Below are 17,937 nucleotides of genomic sequence, written 5' to 3' on the forward strand. Positions count from 1 at the left end.
CACCTGGTGACCTGGTGACCCCTTCAGTTCTTCAAAAATAATTAATTATTGAATAACCCATGACTGTTGTCAAAATGTCATGTTGTCACATTTTTTCATAGAAGTTAAATTACCTGGTGACCACCTGGTGACCTGGTGACCCCTTCAGTTATTCAAAAATAAGTCATAACCACCTTCCTCCTGTGTTGTTGTCAAAATGTCATGTTGTCACATTTTTTCATAGAAGTTAAATTACCTGGTGACCACCTGGTGACCTGGTGACCCCTTCAGTTATTCAAAAATAAGTCATAACCACCTTCCTCCTGTGTTGTTGTCAAAATGTCATGTTGTCACATTTTTTCATAGAAGTTAAATTACCTGGTGACCACCTGGTGACCTGGTGACCCCTTCAGTTATTCAAAAATAAGTCATAACCACCTTCCTCCTGTGTTGTTGTCAAAATGTCATGTTGTCACAAACTTTAGAACGGCATAATTTAAATTTTTATTTTTATCATAAATGAATACCCCACAAGCTCAAAATTTACCACGAATCATAACAAGGGAGGAAATGATAAAAATGATGCAAGAACATGTTAAAAATAACAAACCACTAAAATTGAGAAAATGTGGTTATGCAGTAATGATGGAAAGAGAGATGTTGTCGAAGAGGAATAAAAATTAAATTTGGATAGAGTTTAAAAATTCATCTTTAATAAATTCATCTCTTCCAACCAATTTATTTATTCTATTAAATTCTTTTATTTTTGCTTCACTCAGTTTAATGATTGAACGGTAAGTTTCTAATTTTTCGATTATTTCTTTATCGTTTTCAACCCCACCGCATTGTGGCTTCTTTTTGTAATAGCATATTTTTGATTTAATTCTGTTTAGTTTCTTTTTATATTCATCGTCTGGACTCTTGACTGCTTCGTTGTCACTCATTTCTTACGAAATAAAAAATTAAATATTATTTAAATATAATGGAGTAATAAAATAAATCGGAATTTCTATTAATTTATTGTCAACTTCAACTAATGCATTGCCGTTAATATATCTAACAAATTCAGCTATTGTGTCAAATCTTCGTCTTCTTTTTGTCATTGATTTATCAGTTTTTCCATAATCGAGATGAATTAAAACTTTATTTCCTTGTTTAAAATTCATGAGCCCCGAATTAATTTGTTCACGTTTAACATCATTTAACCTTTCCATTTGCTTTCTAATATATCCCCATTCTTTTGAAATATCATTTTTCATTTCCACCGGTTTCATGTTTATAGTTCTATGCCATGTATTATTATAATAATATACTAACTGCTGTATGATGGAGTCATGATTTCCATCCCAGTATATCTGACCGTTAACCCCTAACGCATCTCTAAGAGTTCTCATTACCGCATCAACTATTTTATTATGAAACGTATATGGAGAGGATGAGAAGTAAAAATTAATTTGTGGGAAATAATGAGCCATAGCTGCCTGAAATCCTTTATCACCATCACCCCTGATATTATCTACTCTTTCATGATCTAGTAAGTATTGAATAGCTCTTCTTGTTTCCTGTTCTGTTTTCCCTTTCACCGGAATGCAATATAAATATCTAGTGTTAATGTTAATGGCAAATAAATAAGTAACGTTTCCTTTTGAATATTCCAGATGATCGATTTCGTATGAATATGGATATGGAGCAAATGAAGGTCGACTAAATTTTTCCTTTAACGGTTGAATTTTTGGGTCAATTGGTTTATTTAATATCTTGAAATCCTTTTTAAAATCTTTTTGCTTCTTTAATGTTTGAAATGGATATAATAAAGTGAATGATGAAGGATTAACTGAAGGAGGAGGAGGTACTGTCGTTGGAGGTTTTGGTGTTGTAAGTGGTTTAATTTTATCTGCTTTGATTTTGGATTTCATTCCTTCCTTCATTAATTCTGGATGTATTCTATTCATTTGTTTTAAATATGCTGTATATAAAGGTTTGATATACTTTCCTGCTTCGAGTTTATGTTGAAGGATGAATTCCAAAAGTTGATCTTCATTTAAAAGTCGGGCTGAATATGGTTTAACTAATGAATCATAAATTAAAGCTTGTGCTTCATTTATGGTCTGAAGGACCTGGGTGTTTTGTACCATTTGTTTTTGTTCCTTTGGTTTTTGTGGCTCAGGATTATATAATTTATATAATTCATCAATATCTTCTTCTGTTAATACTTTATTTTTGAAATCTTTCAATTGTTTAAGTTGCGATTTAGTTTTTCCCTTTGCATATTCATTATTTTTAATTTTGTCTTTAATTTTAGAAATTATTTTATCATGATATTTCAAAATTTCATTTTTATAATATGGATAATAATATTCCATATCATCACCCGTTATATTGTTATCATATTTTTGGAGATATGCTTTTAAATCATAATAATTAAGAAAATTTTGATTAAATATTAAATCATCAATTAAATTTTTTAAATCTGTGTTATCCATTTATATAAAAATAAAATCAATGTTTTAAGGGTGCCCACCTCTTTGTCTCTTCTGTGGTATTTTATTAAATAAATGGCATACAACATCCATTTTCACAACATACAGCCTTAGTGTGTGCTCCTGTTAATGCAGTCTTACCGATTGTTAAGCGAGTCATTACCCCGTTTTTAAGTTGTAAATTAATATTCTGACCATCAAATATCAATTTATCATTTATTATATCCAAATATTTTTTAGGTGTTAATTGTTTATTTTGTCTTAAACTAACACCTTTCATTTTTTGTGCAATCTTTTTAAAATCACTTCCATCAATTGAACCGTTGAATGATGTATAACACTTAGGACATAAAGCAACCATGTTATCACCTTGTTTCTCAATTGCTAAACCCAATAATTTTTTCTCATGTGCTTTTTCTTCAGCTTTATTCTTTAATTTAGGTTTAAATTTCTCATCAAAACAGAAGAAATCAAAAGGTGCGAATTTGAAAATGTTTTTATCATAAAATTGTTTATCGGTTATAATCACTTGAAATGCTTGAGTGTTAGGAAGATTTGGATCGCCAGCGATTGCCCAATAAGATGAATCAGTATCACCTTCAATGAAATGAAAACGATTAACATCCATGCATTTATACATAAAATCATAAATGAAAACCAAATACCAGTATTTAGCATTATCTAAAGTGAAGAATGCCTCTTGTAAACATGTATCACATCTATAAAATCTATCTTTAAGCATCACTTGATATGTATCCTCTCCTATTTCTCTTATGTTTTTAAACTTATTTGACATACATGCAACGCGTGACTTCTGTGCATTCATTATTTTAGTCTTTGCGTAATTTTGTGTATTCATTGCATCGTAACCATATGATCCATTAAGTGAAATCTTGCAAAATAAACTTTTTCCTTTATTTCCTTCTAATTCAGCCTTTTGTCTTTCGTTCATAAATTTGTTCGCAAATTCATTAAAACAAGTGTTTTTAGTAAATGTTAAAATTGATTGAATATCATCGATGATAAAATGAAATTTGTCTATTAGATACCAAAGATAATAAGAAGAAAATGGTTGATATTGGTTGTGTGTTGATGCTAACTGAGTTAATTTTCTCTGTTTCTGGTCAACTGGTAGATTGTTTGATTTCATGTAATTATACATAAAACTGCCAATTGTTTTTTCATCTGTGATAATATCTAAGTTTCTTATTATCGGTAAAAAGTTTATGTAATCATTAATGTATTTTTCATCAATGTGACCCTTTACTTCAGCCACGAATAAAGTATTTTTCTTCTTAATAATTCCAGTGCTTTTGCTTTCTTTGTTGCTGTATCACAAATGATAACACCATTCAATCTTCCCGGCATATACATTTTATGGTCAGTATATTGAATGAAATCATGAGGATTAGATGAAAATGATGAAGGATATAATGAATTAAAGTCAACTCCAACGAAATGAGTCATAATGTTGGTGGTGTCCTCATTTGATACAGTTTTAGTTTCTGGATTATATGAAAGTTTATTAATGTGCGTGATTCCTTTAAGATTAACACGATGTTGAACATTTGATAGACCACCAGTAATTCCATTACGGAGAATGTGATAAGCTTCAACTGAATCTAAAGTCATTGGTAAATTATTTTTTAATGCGTAATTTCTTAAATTGATTCTTAAACGTTGAACATCTTCATCTTTATTTGATTTTACGACATTGCAATAACAACACATTAACTGACAATTTTCTTTGGTATGTGGTTTTTCATTATCGATTCTATCTAATGTTGGTTTATTTGCATATGTAAACGCTTTACCACACATTTTGCATTTAGATGAAAGGATTAAATCGTGATAGTATTGAAAATCATCCATTGAAACATTGTTTTTAGTATCCCTTTCTGCTTTTTCATCTTGTTTCTTATATGATTCAATTTTATATTTCCAATACTTTTTCGTTAATTCAAAACTTGATTCTATCTCTTCCTCAGGATATTTTTCATTAGGATTAAAGTCTTTATATGCTAAAGCGTAACGAATCATTGAAGCATTCGATGATAAAGAAAGATTATGAAGCATATCAATTTTATAAACAAATGTTTCTTCAATAATTTTATCAATTGGGTCAATCATAATTTCAACATCTTTATTGCAATAATGAATAAAATATTCTAATCTATTCTTAAAGTTTTTAGCATCATTGAGATATATTTGATAATCACTATCTGATATAGTTTCTTGAGTTAATGCTGAATAAAATGAATCTTTCGTGAATGGTTCCTCTTTATATAATTCTTCTTCGGAATTCTCCCATGTGATAAATTGATAAGGGAAAAAGGATTTAACACGTGATTTATTGTTTCCGAAATCTTGAGTGAATTGGTCTAATGTCCCACCCGCTATATAATTTCTGATGTCAATAAATCTCAATTCATATGGAACGTTTGTTTTCTTTACTATGACTTGCTTAAATTGAGAAGAAGAACCCAGCATTGATTTTATTTTCCATTTTGCAGTGTTTAAATCACGAAGAATTAAATTTAAATCAAACTTTCCCGAATTAAAACCTATGATATTCACTTTATTAAATTCTTCATCTAGAAGTTCTTTAAATGCTTCCTTCTGTTTTTCATTTAATGTTTGCGACTTCAATAATTCATTGTATTGACTCATATTTGATTTAGCAACTAATGAACAGGTTGAAAATAAAAACTCAATCCAATCAGAAATAAAAGAATCACTCGAAGTTAAGCAAAAATTCCTCGTATATGTTTTATCATTTAATTTAACCGTTGATGATACCATAAATGGTTTTAAGTAAGCGTTCAAAGTTGCACATTCAGAAAGTTGAAGTTCTTCTTTAGTCTCTAATGTTTCGAAGTCAAAAGTAATATAATATCTTGTTGGTTTATAATATTCCTGCAAATTATGTGCTAATAGCCATTGATATATCTTCTGTTTCGTGATATGTGGTGCATATGGTTGTTGTGTCTTTTGCAATTGAACGTCTTGAATTAATCTTCCATTATTTTCTTTACATTTCTCACAATGTTTTAAAAATCTTCTTTGGTTTTTCCTTTCTGGATCATCACGGATAGAATAAACTTCTTCTTTACAATATGGGCAAACTTTATATCCTGTGAGTGCTTCAATGTCTGTAATTCTGTCAGCGTGAAGTTTTCCACATGGACTCTGTGTTAATAAAATATTTACTGTTTCAAATTCTGGATCTATCATTATTGTTTCCACTAATGGAAAGTCTACCTTGTTAATGTCTACGTCTTCTGGTTGAGGGTCACAATAATAAAAATCAATATTAACGTTTAACATTCTTGCTAACCTCTCACTTTCTGATGAAATGTCAAATCCTTCATATGCATCTATGGCTTCATTTAAATAACTTCTACGAGTTTTAGGATTAACACCATCAGGAATGTTATAGAAGCGTTTAAATAACCTTCTACCTTCGGCTCTTATTTGATTATCATTCATTTTAGCTGTTCCATTTTTGTTCATTTATGTAAGAAAAAAAATTAAAAAATAAATAAAAATAAAGTTTATTTTTTTTAAAGTCCGAGACTCAGAGAGTCCAGGGCTAAAGTCCATAAAATGAATTAAGAACACATAAATTTTTATCATCTGCGACGTGACGAATACATTTTAATTTACTCAAGAATGCGTACCCTGATACATTAAATCTAATTCCTGTCTTATTTAATTTCACAACTTTGAAAAGGAATGTATGAATAGCTATAAAATGATGAGATGATGTTTTATGGGTTGCTTCCATTTTTTCTGAAATAAATGAATAAATATAATGTTTATAAGTTTTCATATCTTTTATGTTCTTAATAACGAATGGTATAGACCTTTCAACTTCGTCTTCCTTCGGTGCTGTTCTTTCATATGAAACATTATTGGTATCTTCAATAATGAAACCACAATCACACAAAATTTTATATGTACCAATTATTTCTTTTGATATTTTATCTAACAAATCAAAAACTTTATCAACACCTGTACATTTATTTAAATAATAATTTGTGTAAATATCATGGTCTTCTTTCTTAATCGTATTTGTTGCATATGTTACATTTTTCACTGCTTTTTTGAATTTTTCAGAATCAAGAGGAGGTGAAAGTAATATACATGGATAATCTCCATCGTCAATAAACTGAAGCTTATGTTTATGAATAAATTTTGTGCCTTCTTCTGAAAGTGTTTCGTCAATATCACCATCTAATAAATTTTTAGTAGATTCCAAAAAGTAATTTTTATATCTTTCCTCATGTGATTTTTGAACTTCTGATTCTGAAGCTGGGATATTCATTAAACCCTCTACTTCATTCTCATTATATTTTTCAACTTCTCTTAATTCCTTAATTTTTTCATCTATTTCATCTCTTATTTTTTTCAGTCTTTCAATTTCATCATATTCATCATCTTTAATTCGTTCTTCATAATATTCAGGGAAAACATCAGGTTCTTTTGGTTTTTCTTCTTTAGATGTGGGATATAAGAAATTTATAACATCATCTTTATTCATTTTTCCATCATAATCAAACTCATTTAAAAACTCCGCGAATTTTTTACAATTTCTTAAGTAATATTTATCAACTTCATAACCTGCCTCCTCTAATATATCCTTTATTTCCTCATTTGTGAATCCCAATTTTTTAACGTTGTTAGTTTTGACGCTCATTTTCATACAAATTAAAAAATAAATTATTCAAAAATGTAAGACATGAAAATAATTATTTCTAATTTCTTTTACTCTCTCGTACATACTAGATTTGAAGAATTCAGAACATTTCCCATAATCTCCTAAATGTTTTCCATTCATTATATGAAACTGTATAAACTTTATATTTATCTTTGCATCTTTCATCACTTCCAATAATTCACAGTCTTCCTTTTTAAATAAATGTATTATGTATTCAGGATTAAGAATTCATACAATATTGCTTCCCTTTAAATCTTTGAATATAAACAGGAACACCATCCTCTAAAATTCGATAATCTATTTTATCTAGTTTTACTTGTTGAGTCATTTATGTAAGAATAAAAAATAAATTATGTTTAAAATTAATGTTAAAAATAATGATACAAAATCGTTCAATATTGTATGAATTCTTACGTTTACAAAAAAAGTCACATAACCCATCCTATCCTACTACTTTCCATGCTGTCTTAAAGATATTCATGATTGAATTTTCGATGACTTTTTTTCCAACTAGTTTTGACTTTGACTTAAGTTATGTATTGAATTTTCTTTTCTTTAAATTTAAATATTTCCAAACTACAGTTTAGTCCAGAATAAAAAGTTGACGAAATGACCGTTATTCAAATACTCAGAATTATAGTTTCAAGAATTTATTTTGCTATTTGAGTCACCATCATACATTCCAGAAATATATGAAACATGTAAAAATCGTTTAAATTTTTTTTAGAAATTGAATTAAAGTCAAAAGGAATTTGAGAATGTATTCATAATTTTTTTCCAGTTCATTTTTACTAATGTTGAGCGCATTTCTATGCATTGCAAGTAGCCTTAGAAATAAGAGGCTTAAATTAGATGAAAACAATTTTAAGGATTGCCCAACAATCGTTGATAATGAGTTGAAATCATTAGATGAAATAGTAGAGTTAACATTAAAAGCAGGTGAATGCCGAGAGATTTCAGCCTATTCTTATTCATTAGCTAGCCAATCTGAAATCACAGCTGATTAGTATAAAATGTCGGATCTTTCAAAACCCATTAAGACTGTAAAGAACCCATTTTTCTTTAATAATCCATCAATAGTATCAGAAGATGGATATACAGCTACTGTCAAGTGCGCTGATAGCTCCAAAGAATGTAAGATCCAAATAAAAACAGAGGCTATGCCTTCATATGCAATAGAAGATGAAGATGGGAAAACTGACTATAGACTTTATCTTACTTCCTTAAAGAGTGGTAAGTTTGAAGTTGATTTGAAACGTGGAATCATTATTTATCCAGGATTTCTAACAAAGAATACCATCAAAGTTGTTGGTGAACCAAAAGATAAAGTACAAATTCATGATGTAGCTGATAAACCCGAAGATGAAAATAAAGCTCCTAATGAAGTCACAATTACAGGTCCAGGTACAGCATATGGAGGCCTACATGAAAATGCAGGCGAAAACGCCGAAGTTAAAGCTACAATCACATATGAAAGTACAACAGAAGGCGACAAATTATGGTTCCCTGATTTTGCTGGCTGGATCCCTCAAAAAGCCGACCTTTTCACACTTGGTGATCTCAAAAACGAAACTTCTTCTTCAAAGGAAGGAGATTCTTCCGATGGTAAACTTGGAGGTGGCGCAATAGCCGGAATTGTGATTGGCGTTATTGTTGTCGTCGGAATTATCGTTGGCGTTCTTGTTTGGCTCTTTGTTTTTAAGGCCAAGAAAGGAAATGATGCAGAAGCTCCTTAAACAGTTTTAACGTTTAAACATTAATTTTATTATAATTTTCATTTTTTTTTCATTATAATTTCGTACAATTTTAATTCATCAAATGGGAATAGAAAAAGGTAAAACACCTCTTCATTTAGCAACAAAAAATATGAAAAGAATACACATGTTCTAGATGCATTAGCTAGAACTAATGATTTCTTGATAATGAACTAATGAATATTTCAAGTAGTCAAGCTTTTAAAATGGAGTCCAAATGTTGAATGGAATCAAAATTGCGCACAATTTATTATATAAGACATCAACATTGGTAATCAAACAGCATTAATCAGATCTCTTTGACATTGTCTCTCTTATTAAAATTATATCGCAATTATCTGAAATACAAATAATGAAAATCATTATATCGTAATAGTTTTTGTTTGAAACAACAAAATAATCAGAAAAACGAGTTCCATACAAAAATATTAAGAGTTTTATCATGAATTTAGTTTATATGACCTAAACGCGCAAGAAAAGTGAGAGGATTTCATTTAATTCATTTAATTGGAGATGATTTTTAAGGAAATGGATTTATACAACAACAAATATAGTTTAAAGCAACAAAACAAATTAAAAAGTTAAATATATTAACCAGAAGATATTTCATCGTAAAAATCTTCTTCCTCTTCAGCAAATTGTTGGATTCTATTTATATAATAATAGTAATCATTGCCTCTGTTATCTTTAATTGTTGGATCTGCACCGATTTCTAACAAATAATCACAACCCCACTGAGAACTTTCACGAACAGCAAGAATTAATGGTGTCATTCCATTTTCTAGGTAAAAATTCTTATCTTGTCATTATTTCGAATTTATTTTTGAAATTATCAAAACTTCTAACATAATTTATGCTGAAACTCATGTTGATAATCTACAGACAATTTAATTTCAAGAAACACCTTCTAAAAAGTTCTAAAGGACTTATAACAATTTGATTAAGTCAATTATCTATATTTGAACCATATAAAGAATACTATATCCATGGATAGATCTTCTTCGAGTATGGTTTAATCAGATAATATAAGAAATGCTGCAAACTTTTTTTTAAATTTGTTGCACAATGTAGGGCTGATCGACCAATATATTATCATTATATTTCCACTTTTCTGATGGAATCAGAAAAATGTGCAGATATAATGTCATTCTTTATGCATTTGTTCAATAAAATTATGCATTATTATTTTGAATATTATTCAAAAATTTTGTGAATTATTGAAAAAGTTTTAAAGAAGTTTTTTTTATTTGATAAATGCACTTATATTCAACCAGTCCTTTTATTGAATAGTTATAAAAATTCAATAAAAGAGTCAAATTTAACTTCTCAACAACTTCTAAACAATACTTAACTATACTTTCAAGATATCTCACATGAACCGATACCCAGAAATAAATATTAAACAAGATCAATCACCCAGCAGCGCTTTATCCAACTTCAACGAAGTTTTTCAAAATATTACGGCTCTGTTGAGCCTATTAATGATAAATATGAGAACGAAACTATATCAGGAAGTGGCAATTATTACATTCATAATGCAATATTTTCTTTCCATCACGAAAATACAGCAGTTTATCTTGATTCAAGAAGCAAAGTATTGCTCGAAACATGCACATTTTACAATAACAGCTCCACAGGAAATGATGGATCATTCTATATCTACAAATCTAACTGTGTCTTAGTGCATATTTGTTTGTTACTTTCAAAAAGTAATAGTGATGGATGTGCATATTACATTTATTCAGTTCCAAACTACAAAAGTTATGCATTTGAATGTTCAGTTTCAGAATGCAGCGGAAACCTTGGTTCTCTTTATCATGAGAATGGAGATATCCAAGTAAGTAATATGAATACATCACAAAATTACTTATTATGCTGGATATGCCATTAACACTCCTACTACAACAGGAATAATGAAATTCACAACAGCATCAAATACATCAACTACAAAAGGTGTTGGAATGTACAATTGGGATTGTAATATTAAAAGATGTAATTATTTAAAAAATGAAGTCGCAGAAAATGAGGGCTCAGTAATTTCGTGTGCTGGATCAAATACATTTACAAGTTGTTCATTTATCGGAAATAAAGGAAGTTATTTATTTAGCTCAGAACAAACTATTGATAATTATTACTTTAGCAAAAACAATGTCAATCATACTGTAGCTGGTAAATCAACTATATTTTAAATCAATTGAACCATTCGATTTTCATATATCTCATTATTCAACATATAATTGTCATGCGACATATTTTTATTATTTAATATTTAATAAAAAAAATTCACTTAAAACATATAAAGTAGATGAAATTGATTTGAAAGGCATCAAAATTATTGCCAAGGGATCTTATAAAACTTCATTTGTTGGGGCATTAAATATCTCTACTTAAAAATAGTAAACATGATTTTTTTTCGAACAATGGCTTATCTTTGGGTACATTATGCTAGAATGCTAAAGAACAGCATTAAAACAACTCAAAGCTCTGGCAACAAGATGAGATTATGATAAACTATGTATTTGAATTCAGTACTACCCTTCTAGTTCACCTAACCTATAATATTTAAAACGAAAAATACGATGCCATCAAATAAATTATCAACTATTCGAGTAATATCATTTCGAATCATCTTTAGGGAAAATAATTTACAGATTAAAGTGAAAAACCAAAGAATGAAGTGTCGCAACAACGATAAGATCAAGTGTAAAAGAAGATATTTATTCGTTGAATTGAAGAATATCATTGATTATTTTAATTTATTTATTATGAACAATAATTAATGCTAACGCAATAATGGCCTTTGATAAATTCTAAATGATTTTTTCATTATGCAATAACATGAATATATTAGAGCATTGATTATGGATGCTTGCATAAAACATATTTCATGTTTCAAGAAATTTAAGATTTGGAAAACATAATCATTTGTCTGTATTTAGATATAATGTAGTTGGTTGATTTAAGTCATCACAATGAACTCCAACTAAAGGATTATGGTATTTTTTTAAAGAATATCTGATGATTTTTCAACATAAACATTGAAATGATAACCAAATAAAAAACAATGAATTTATTTAAGATTGAATAAATATCTCGTTGAATTGGATTACATGCTATTATAACAAATCTGCATATTCTAGCACATATAGGCAACATACTATCTCGTAGAAGTCCTTATCTAAACTGTCTGAAGTAAGGAAATATTGAACTATTCAAGATTATGACAAAAAACCAAGTGTATAAGGAAACTTCCTTTACGAAATATATTTACATTTTTTTATCAAAAACACATAATATACATTTATTCTATAAAAATTAAGGGTGCACCCGCATGTACGTTTATTTGAGAGGAGGAGGATTACCCTCTCAATTTTGAAAGCTTCGTTAACTTAATATCTCGATGAATATTGGATTAAAATTGAATTTGTCCATACCAATATATCTGATACAATATCCTTAAGTTTTACTAAAAAGAATTTTTTAAAATCCCTGCAGATTCGGGGATTTTTAAATTTTTTGATTTTTTTCGAAAATTTTTCGGAAAAAAAAATATTTTCAGAAGAGCCTTAACGGCTAAGTTTTATGTTTAATGTTGAGTATCAAAAAGAATGGGCATCTGATATAGCCATCATATATCCCAGAAGCAAATAAAAATTCTGACTTTTTAAGCATAAAAAATGAAATTTTATTTTTTTGCAAAAAACAGGCCACCCGGATGTACGTTTATTTGAGAGGAGGAGGATTAAATTTGTGAAAGCACTAAAATTTGTAAATATGCTAGTTATATAATAATATGCATTATTTTAAAAAATAAAAATTAAAGCACGTTAAAATCTTTTTTGATGAATTTTTACAAAAGCTACTCAGGATAATGCAAGATATGAGTAGTTAAACATAAATTTCAAATCAGATTTTACTTATAATAAATATTTTAAATTTCCGAAAATTAAGTTCAGATCGACTCTATACGTAGTAAATACTAAATAAGGTGCCAAAAACCTATTAAACAGTATCAAAACTATCAAGATTGTAATGTTTTTGAAGAAAAATTTATAGAATTATGGACTTCAAACAGATATTATGTAAATAAAAATAATATAATGAATTTATTTATTCGTATAATAGCAGTAATAAGTCGATTATTCACTTCTACTTCTGAGATTTGAATTTAATTTCGACAGAAAAAGAGATTCAAGAGGAAAATACTAGGTGATACAAACAGCCACCATGACAGGATTATTATGGAGCCAAGTTGTATTTTTTGATATTTTTAGAGTTTTCCTACCTATTTAGGTACCAAGTTATTGCTTAAAAATAAGGTTCTAAATTCTGAAGTTTACATGATCCTCCCGGGCGCACCCTTAAAATAAAAAAATTAAGAAAAAAGTTTGTCATTTTCTTTGATATTTATATATTTGAAATCTACCTTATAAATATATCATTAATTTTAATCTTATTTTCTTTTCGTTTCTTTGTTGCGTGTATGGACTCTTCCGTACATAACATATCGAGAAGGTGGAATTAAGTCAACAAAATAAGGAGAATTTCCGAAATAATCTTGAAGTTTCGGAAAAATGCCATCAATTGAGTATTTCGAGAACTTCAGGGCATATTCAATGACTGTTGTGCAATTTTCATATTCTCCACTGAAAATTCGCTTCTTTACTTTGTTCATATTAAAATTAATAAAAGATATCGAATTTTCTTTCTCTTTTGGCCATTCTCCTTTATACGCTGCAGTTAGTACCATATACAATGTCTTATTAAACACGTTTTTATCTAAATCTCCGCCTCTACGACCATCTCTTTTGATATTTGGCGAAGCACAGTAATAAAACCAAATATCCAGAGTGTGGGCGATCGCTATGCACGGGCAATTGCATATTGTGGAGTCAATAAGCAGTACTCCGCAGTTGGGATGAAGGAAAATCATATTAAATGAACAAGAACCAGTCGCACTGACAAAAATCTTGGTCCTTGCGAATAGTTTCATGGTTTCTGAAACGTTGAACACAAAATTTGGCGAAATTTGGATCCATTCATATTGTGGATAAATTTTTTTCGAAAGATTGAAGAGTTCATCCATATTTTTAACGTAGCCCCAGTTCATATTATTTTTGTTAATGAAAATATGGACCGTTGGCTTGATATTTGTCAAATTATTGTTTCTATAAATTATATCATGCATTTCTTTAAAAGAAACTTGTAATCCTGATACTCCGTACGCTGTAACAGATACGTATAAGTCTCTTACGAAGATCCATTCTTCTTTTAACGCATGAACTCTTTCTGGTTCGAATCCTAAAATTTTCATGAATTGTTTGATCTGATTTTCCTCAGATCTGACAAAGATATGAGCATCTTTGATGATTTCTGTAGGAACAGCGATAATGGCGCCAATCATATCTTGAAGAACGTGTCCAAACTGAGGATGGTAGCAAAATCCAACAACAGCCTTATCGTAGCGCTCAAGGGTATGGGAAACATTCAAGTACATGTCGAAATCCCAGTACATTTTGCATGGCTGATGAAAAAATCCTCCAAAAGTACAAACTCCTTGGCGGCTAACATCACAAAAGATGTAATGTTGCAATATAGAGTGCTGATATACAAGTGACGCTGGGTCATATCGAATAATATCATTAAAATCAGTAATATTTGATAATAGTATCTTGTTTTGATGACAATATTTGTTTATAGTATAGTTATGAATGATTTCTGTCATTGGAAGAAATAAATTGTGCTCTACTTTGTGTTGATAAATATAAAATTTCGTTGTTGGATAAATATCTATATAATATCCAACCGATAGTATAATCACTATGATGAGGAAAGATAACATCTGAAAAAAACTCATTGTACATAAGGGTTCTGATGATTTTGACCCATCTGCATTCATTATTCAAAACTGCAGGACAACTCAAAAAACCATTTATCCAAGCCTCCAAACATACACCTCAACATGTAATCTAGCTATGATAGAGTATATTGCAGAATTTATTGTTAAAACATGAAATTATTTCACCAATCTTTAGATCTTTTAACATATACCTTGTTATTTGGGCATTGACATTGTAAAGATGTACTCATTATATTGACAAGCGTTCAACTCCGCTTTTCATTATTAAAATTTGAGAAGTCAACAAGTATTCATATTATTACTCAGCACTCATATATCGAATGACAAAACAGATTTGTTGATTATTATTGTTCGAATCAATAATTTCTTTCCTGACTATATTTTTATAAACTATACCTATCTATATTTATTAGCTCATATTTTTTGAATCAAAATTATTTCGCAGCAAGAGGCATCTAGATTACAAAATAAACTAGGTAATATGCTTTACATACCGATTGTTTGCTTAGAATGCAGTCTAAGCAAGTATTTGTGATAGAATTTTAGAATATTCAACTCATGATTGAACAAAAACAACTATTCCGGACTTCATACTATGAGGTAATAATGCCCTACATATGAACATTTAATAGAACTCAAGTTGTATTTTTAAGAAACTTTTCAAGTTCGAAGTGAAGAAACGTTTGGTTGGAAAGAAGTCATAACTATTTTATTTTCTCTTTTTTATTCTAATGAAATTCATCTTGAGAGAGGGTCAAAGTTGCTATTTGTCACTTTTCCACAAGAATATAATGGGAAAAAAGTTATCATAGAGTTGATCTCATTGACTGAGGTGAGAGATGCATGTAGTGTAATGTGATAAACAGTGGGATTGCTGCTTTAAGTCCTAGGCTCGAGACACATTGGCTTCATTTTTCTCTTTTTTATTGACGTAAACTATTCAATTTTTGTGTTCTCCATTCAAATTTCAGAATTTTTTTTGCAGATTTCACGCTACATTCGAAGTTACCTTTTGTAACAACCACCACTGCCTACGAAAGACGAAAGTGTGTCACGATTTCACCCGGAAATCCGACGGTTGTTTAAGAGTAAGCACTTTTGGCACCTACTCTATCGAAAAATCAACATTTAAGGTTAATTTAAGAGTATGCACTTTTGTCACATACTCTTCGAAGTGAAGAAACGTTTGGTTGGAAAGAAGTCATAACTATTTTATTTTCTCTTTTTTATTCTAATGAAATTCATCTTCGAATATACCAGAATAAGAATAGTATCTTATGTCAGAACATTATTTCGCACCATGTGAAATGAGAACTTCGGCAATTTCTGCATTATCAAACAGTGCTGCAATATGAAGTGCTGTTTCTCCATCTTTATTTGTTTCATTGATGTTTGCACCATGTGAAATGAGAACTTCGGCAATTTCTTTACAATTATACCGTGCTGCAATATGAAGTGCTGTTTCTCCATCTTTATTTGTTTCATTGATGTTTGCACCATGTGAAATGAGAACTTCGGCAATTTCTTTACAATTATACCGTGCTGCAATATGAAGTGCTGTTTCTCCATCTTTATTTGTTTCATTGATGTTTGCACCATGTGAAATGAGAACTTCGGCAATTTCTTTACAATTATACCGTGCTGCAATATGAAGTGCTGTTTCTCCATCTTTATTTGTTTCATTGATGTTTGCACCATGTGAAATGAGAACTTCGGCAATTTCTTTACAATTATACCGTGCTGCAATATGAAGTGCTGTTTCTCCATCTTTATTTGTTTCATTGATGTTTGCACCATGTGAAATGAGAACTTCGGCAATTTCTTTACAATTATACCGTGCTGCAATATGAAGTGCTGTTTCTCCATCTTTATTTGTTTTATTGATGTTTGCACCATGTGAAAGGAAGTATTCGATAAGGGATGGAATATTAAACATCGGTGAATAAACAAGGCACTTGCCAAAATCATTAGTTTGATTGAAATAAACTAAAAAAGATTCAAGATTTTTGAAAAGTGCACAATATTTTAAATCGATCTCTATATTGTATTCATTCATCAAGAAAGTAACAAAATCAATGTTGCGTGAAATAATTGCATATTCCATGCATGTTTTATTTGGTTTTTGATATTTCAAGCATTCACTCATGATCTCTGGATTTCCACCTAAAAATGAAACCTCGAGACATCTTTGAGTTATTTCTGAGTTAAATTTCGTTCTTAATAACTTGAAACAATCAACTGCTCCATGGTAACAACATATTTCAAGCAGTGAATATCCTTTGAAAGAATTTGGATATAAATAGCATTTAAGTGTTTGATCTTTATCAAATCCATCTCTTTCCGTGAATATGATGAATCTTTCTTTGTCGTTATTCATAATCGCTCTGTATATTGTATTCTCTGTATGAATATCGAGATAATTAAAATCATCTTTTTCGAAGTTATCAGATTTGTCTAATTTAATTCCATATTCTTTAAAAAACAGGATGTTTGAAATAAATATGATACAATCAACCTCTTTGACATGATATTCATCAAATATGAGTTTGGCAAGATATAAATATGACTTTGCATAGCGATTATTAAACGGAATGAAATTTAAAATGTCTTTTATCATATTTTCGGGAGGATATTTATTTGAATCAATCAATTCTGTTTTGATCATTCTGTAAATCGAGTTTAATTCTTCTTTTTCCTTTCTCGACTGATACAACGCATTATATATATCTATATAGTACTTATAAGTACTTCGCAATTTGCAGTATTTGTTTGGATGAACGTCTTGGTGGGACATTAGTAATTTTTATAATGAACGTATTTTGGTTTCACTATAAAAATACTACTTAAATTTATTAGAAGAAAAAAATCCTATGTTATGCATGCGGAAAACAGTGTCCACATTATAATTTATGAATTATGATTAAGTCTATTGATGAGAAATGACGTAATAACAATAGAAAAATCTGGAGCAATAGGGCTTCATCAGGATGCTTATAATTTAAAAAAATTTTTATGCCAATTTCTCTATGTCATGTTTAAAAAATTGAGTACTTTCTGGCACAGAAACACACAATGTCAAAGACTTTGAAAGCCTAAAAATTTTTGAGTCAGAAAGTTTACAAGTGTTCTCAATAAGTGGTTTTT

The 17,937-nt window shown here is 29.4% G+C and overlaps 6 protein-coding genes and 1 pseudogene across 7 annotated transcripts, besides 3 other annotated features; 2 read left to right on the forward strand and 5 right to left on the reverse strand.

The window, feature by feature from the left end:
- Nucleotides 1-7,126: part of a mobile genetic element that runs on past the window's edge.
- On the reverse strand, nt 660-923 carry TVAGG3_0775070 (uncharacterized protein; the record flags this gene model as incomplete). Its single annotated transcript, XM_051246098.1, has 1 exon — nt 660-923. One exon carries the CDS (start codon nt 921-923, stop codon nt 660-662), a length of 264 nt encoding a protein of 87 aa, XP_051092685.1.
- TVAGG3_0775080 lies at nt 2,527-5,972 on the reverse strand (annotated as a pseudogene). Its single transcript has one exon. A coding segment is annotated over exon 1 (3,446 nt).
- Nucleotides 7,127-7,973: 847 nt separating the features above from the next.
- Nucleotides 7,974-8,186, forward strand: TVAGG3_0775100 (uncharacterized protein; the record flags this gene model as incomplete). The annotated part of the gene is made up of 1 exon (XM_001320050.1): nt 7,974-8,186. One exon carries the CDS (start codon nt 7,974-7,976, stop codon nt 8,184-8,186), a length of 213 nt encoding a protein of 70 aa, XP_001320085.1.
- A 6-nt stretch (nt 8,187-8,192) lies between these two features.
- On the forward strand, nt 8,193-8,915 carry TVAGG3_0775110 (glycoprotein 38 family; the record flags this gene model as incomplete). The annotated part of the gene is made up of 1 exon (XM_001320051.1): nt 8,193-8,915. The coding sequence occupies one exon, from the start codon at nt 8,193-8,195 to the stop codon at nt 8,913-8,915; it is 723 nt and encodes a 240-aa protein (XP_001320086.1).
- A 608-nt stretch (nt 8,916-9,523) lies between these two features.
- On the reverse strand, nt 9,524-9,706 carry TVAGG3_0775120 (spectrin binding; the record flags this gene model as incomplete). Its single annotated transcript, XM_001320052.1, has 1 exon — nt 9,524-9,706. One exon carries the CDS (start codon nt 9,704-9,706, stop codon nt 9,524-9,526), a length of 183 nt encoding a protein of 60 aa, XP_001320087.1.
- A 2,546-nt stretch (nt 9,707-12,252) lies between these two features.
- Nucleotides 12,253-13,293: a mobile genetic element.
- Nucleotides 13,294-13,325: 32 nt separating this feature from the next.
- TVAGG3_0775140 (glycosyltransferase family) lies at nt 13,326-14,827 on the reverse strand (the record flags this gene model as incomplete). The annotated part of the gene is made up of 1 exon (XM_001320053.1): nt 13,387-14,448. The coding sequence occupies one exon, from the start codon at nt 14,446-14,448 to the stop codon at nt 13,387-13,389; it is 1,062 nt and encodes a 353-aa protein (XP_001320088.1).
- A 1,077-nt stretch (nt 14,828-15,904) lies between these two features.
- Nucleotides 15,905-15,961: a mobile genetic element.
- A 120-nt stretch (nt 15,962-16,081) lies between these two features.
- Nucleotides 16,082-17,587, reverse strand: TVAGG3_0775160 (ankyrin repeat and SOCS box-containing protein 4 family; the record flags this gene model as incomplete). The annotated part of the gene is made up of 1 exon (XM_001320054.1): nt 16,082-17,587. One exon carries the CDS (start codon nt 17,585-17,587, stop codon nt 16,082-16,084), a length of 1,506 nt encoding a protein of 501 aa, XP_001320089.1.
- Between the last annotated feature and the right edge of the window lie 350 nt (nt 17,588-17,937).

This window comes from Trichomonas vaginalis, chromosome III (assembly GCF_026262505.1).
Source record: "Trichomonas vaginalis G3 chromosome III, whole genome shotgun sequence".
Classification (NCBI taxonomy): domain Eukaryota; phylum Parabasalia; order Trichomonadida; family Trichomonadidae; genus Trichomonas; species Trichomonas vaginalis.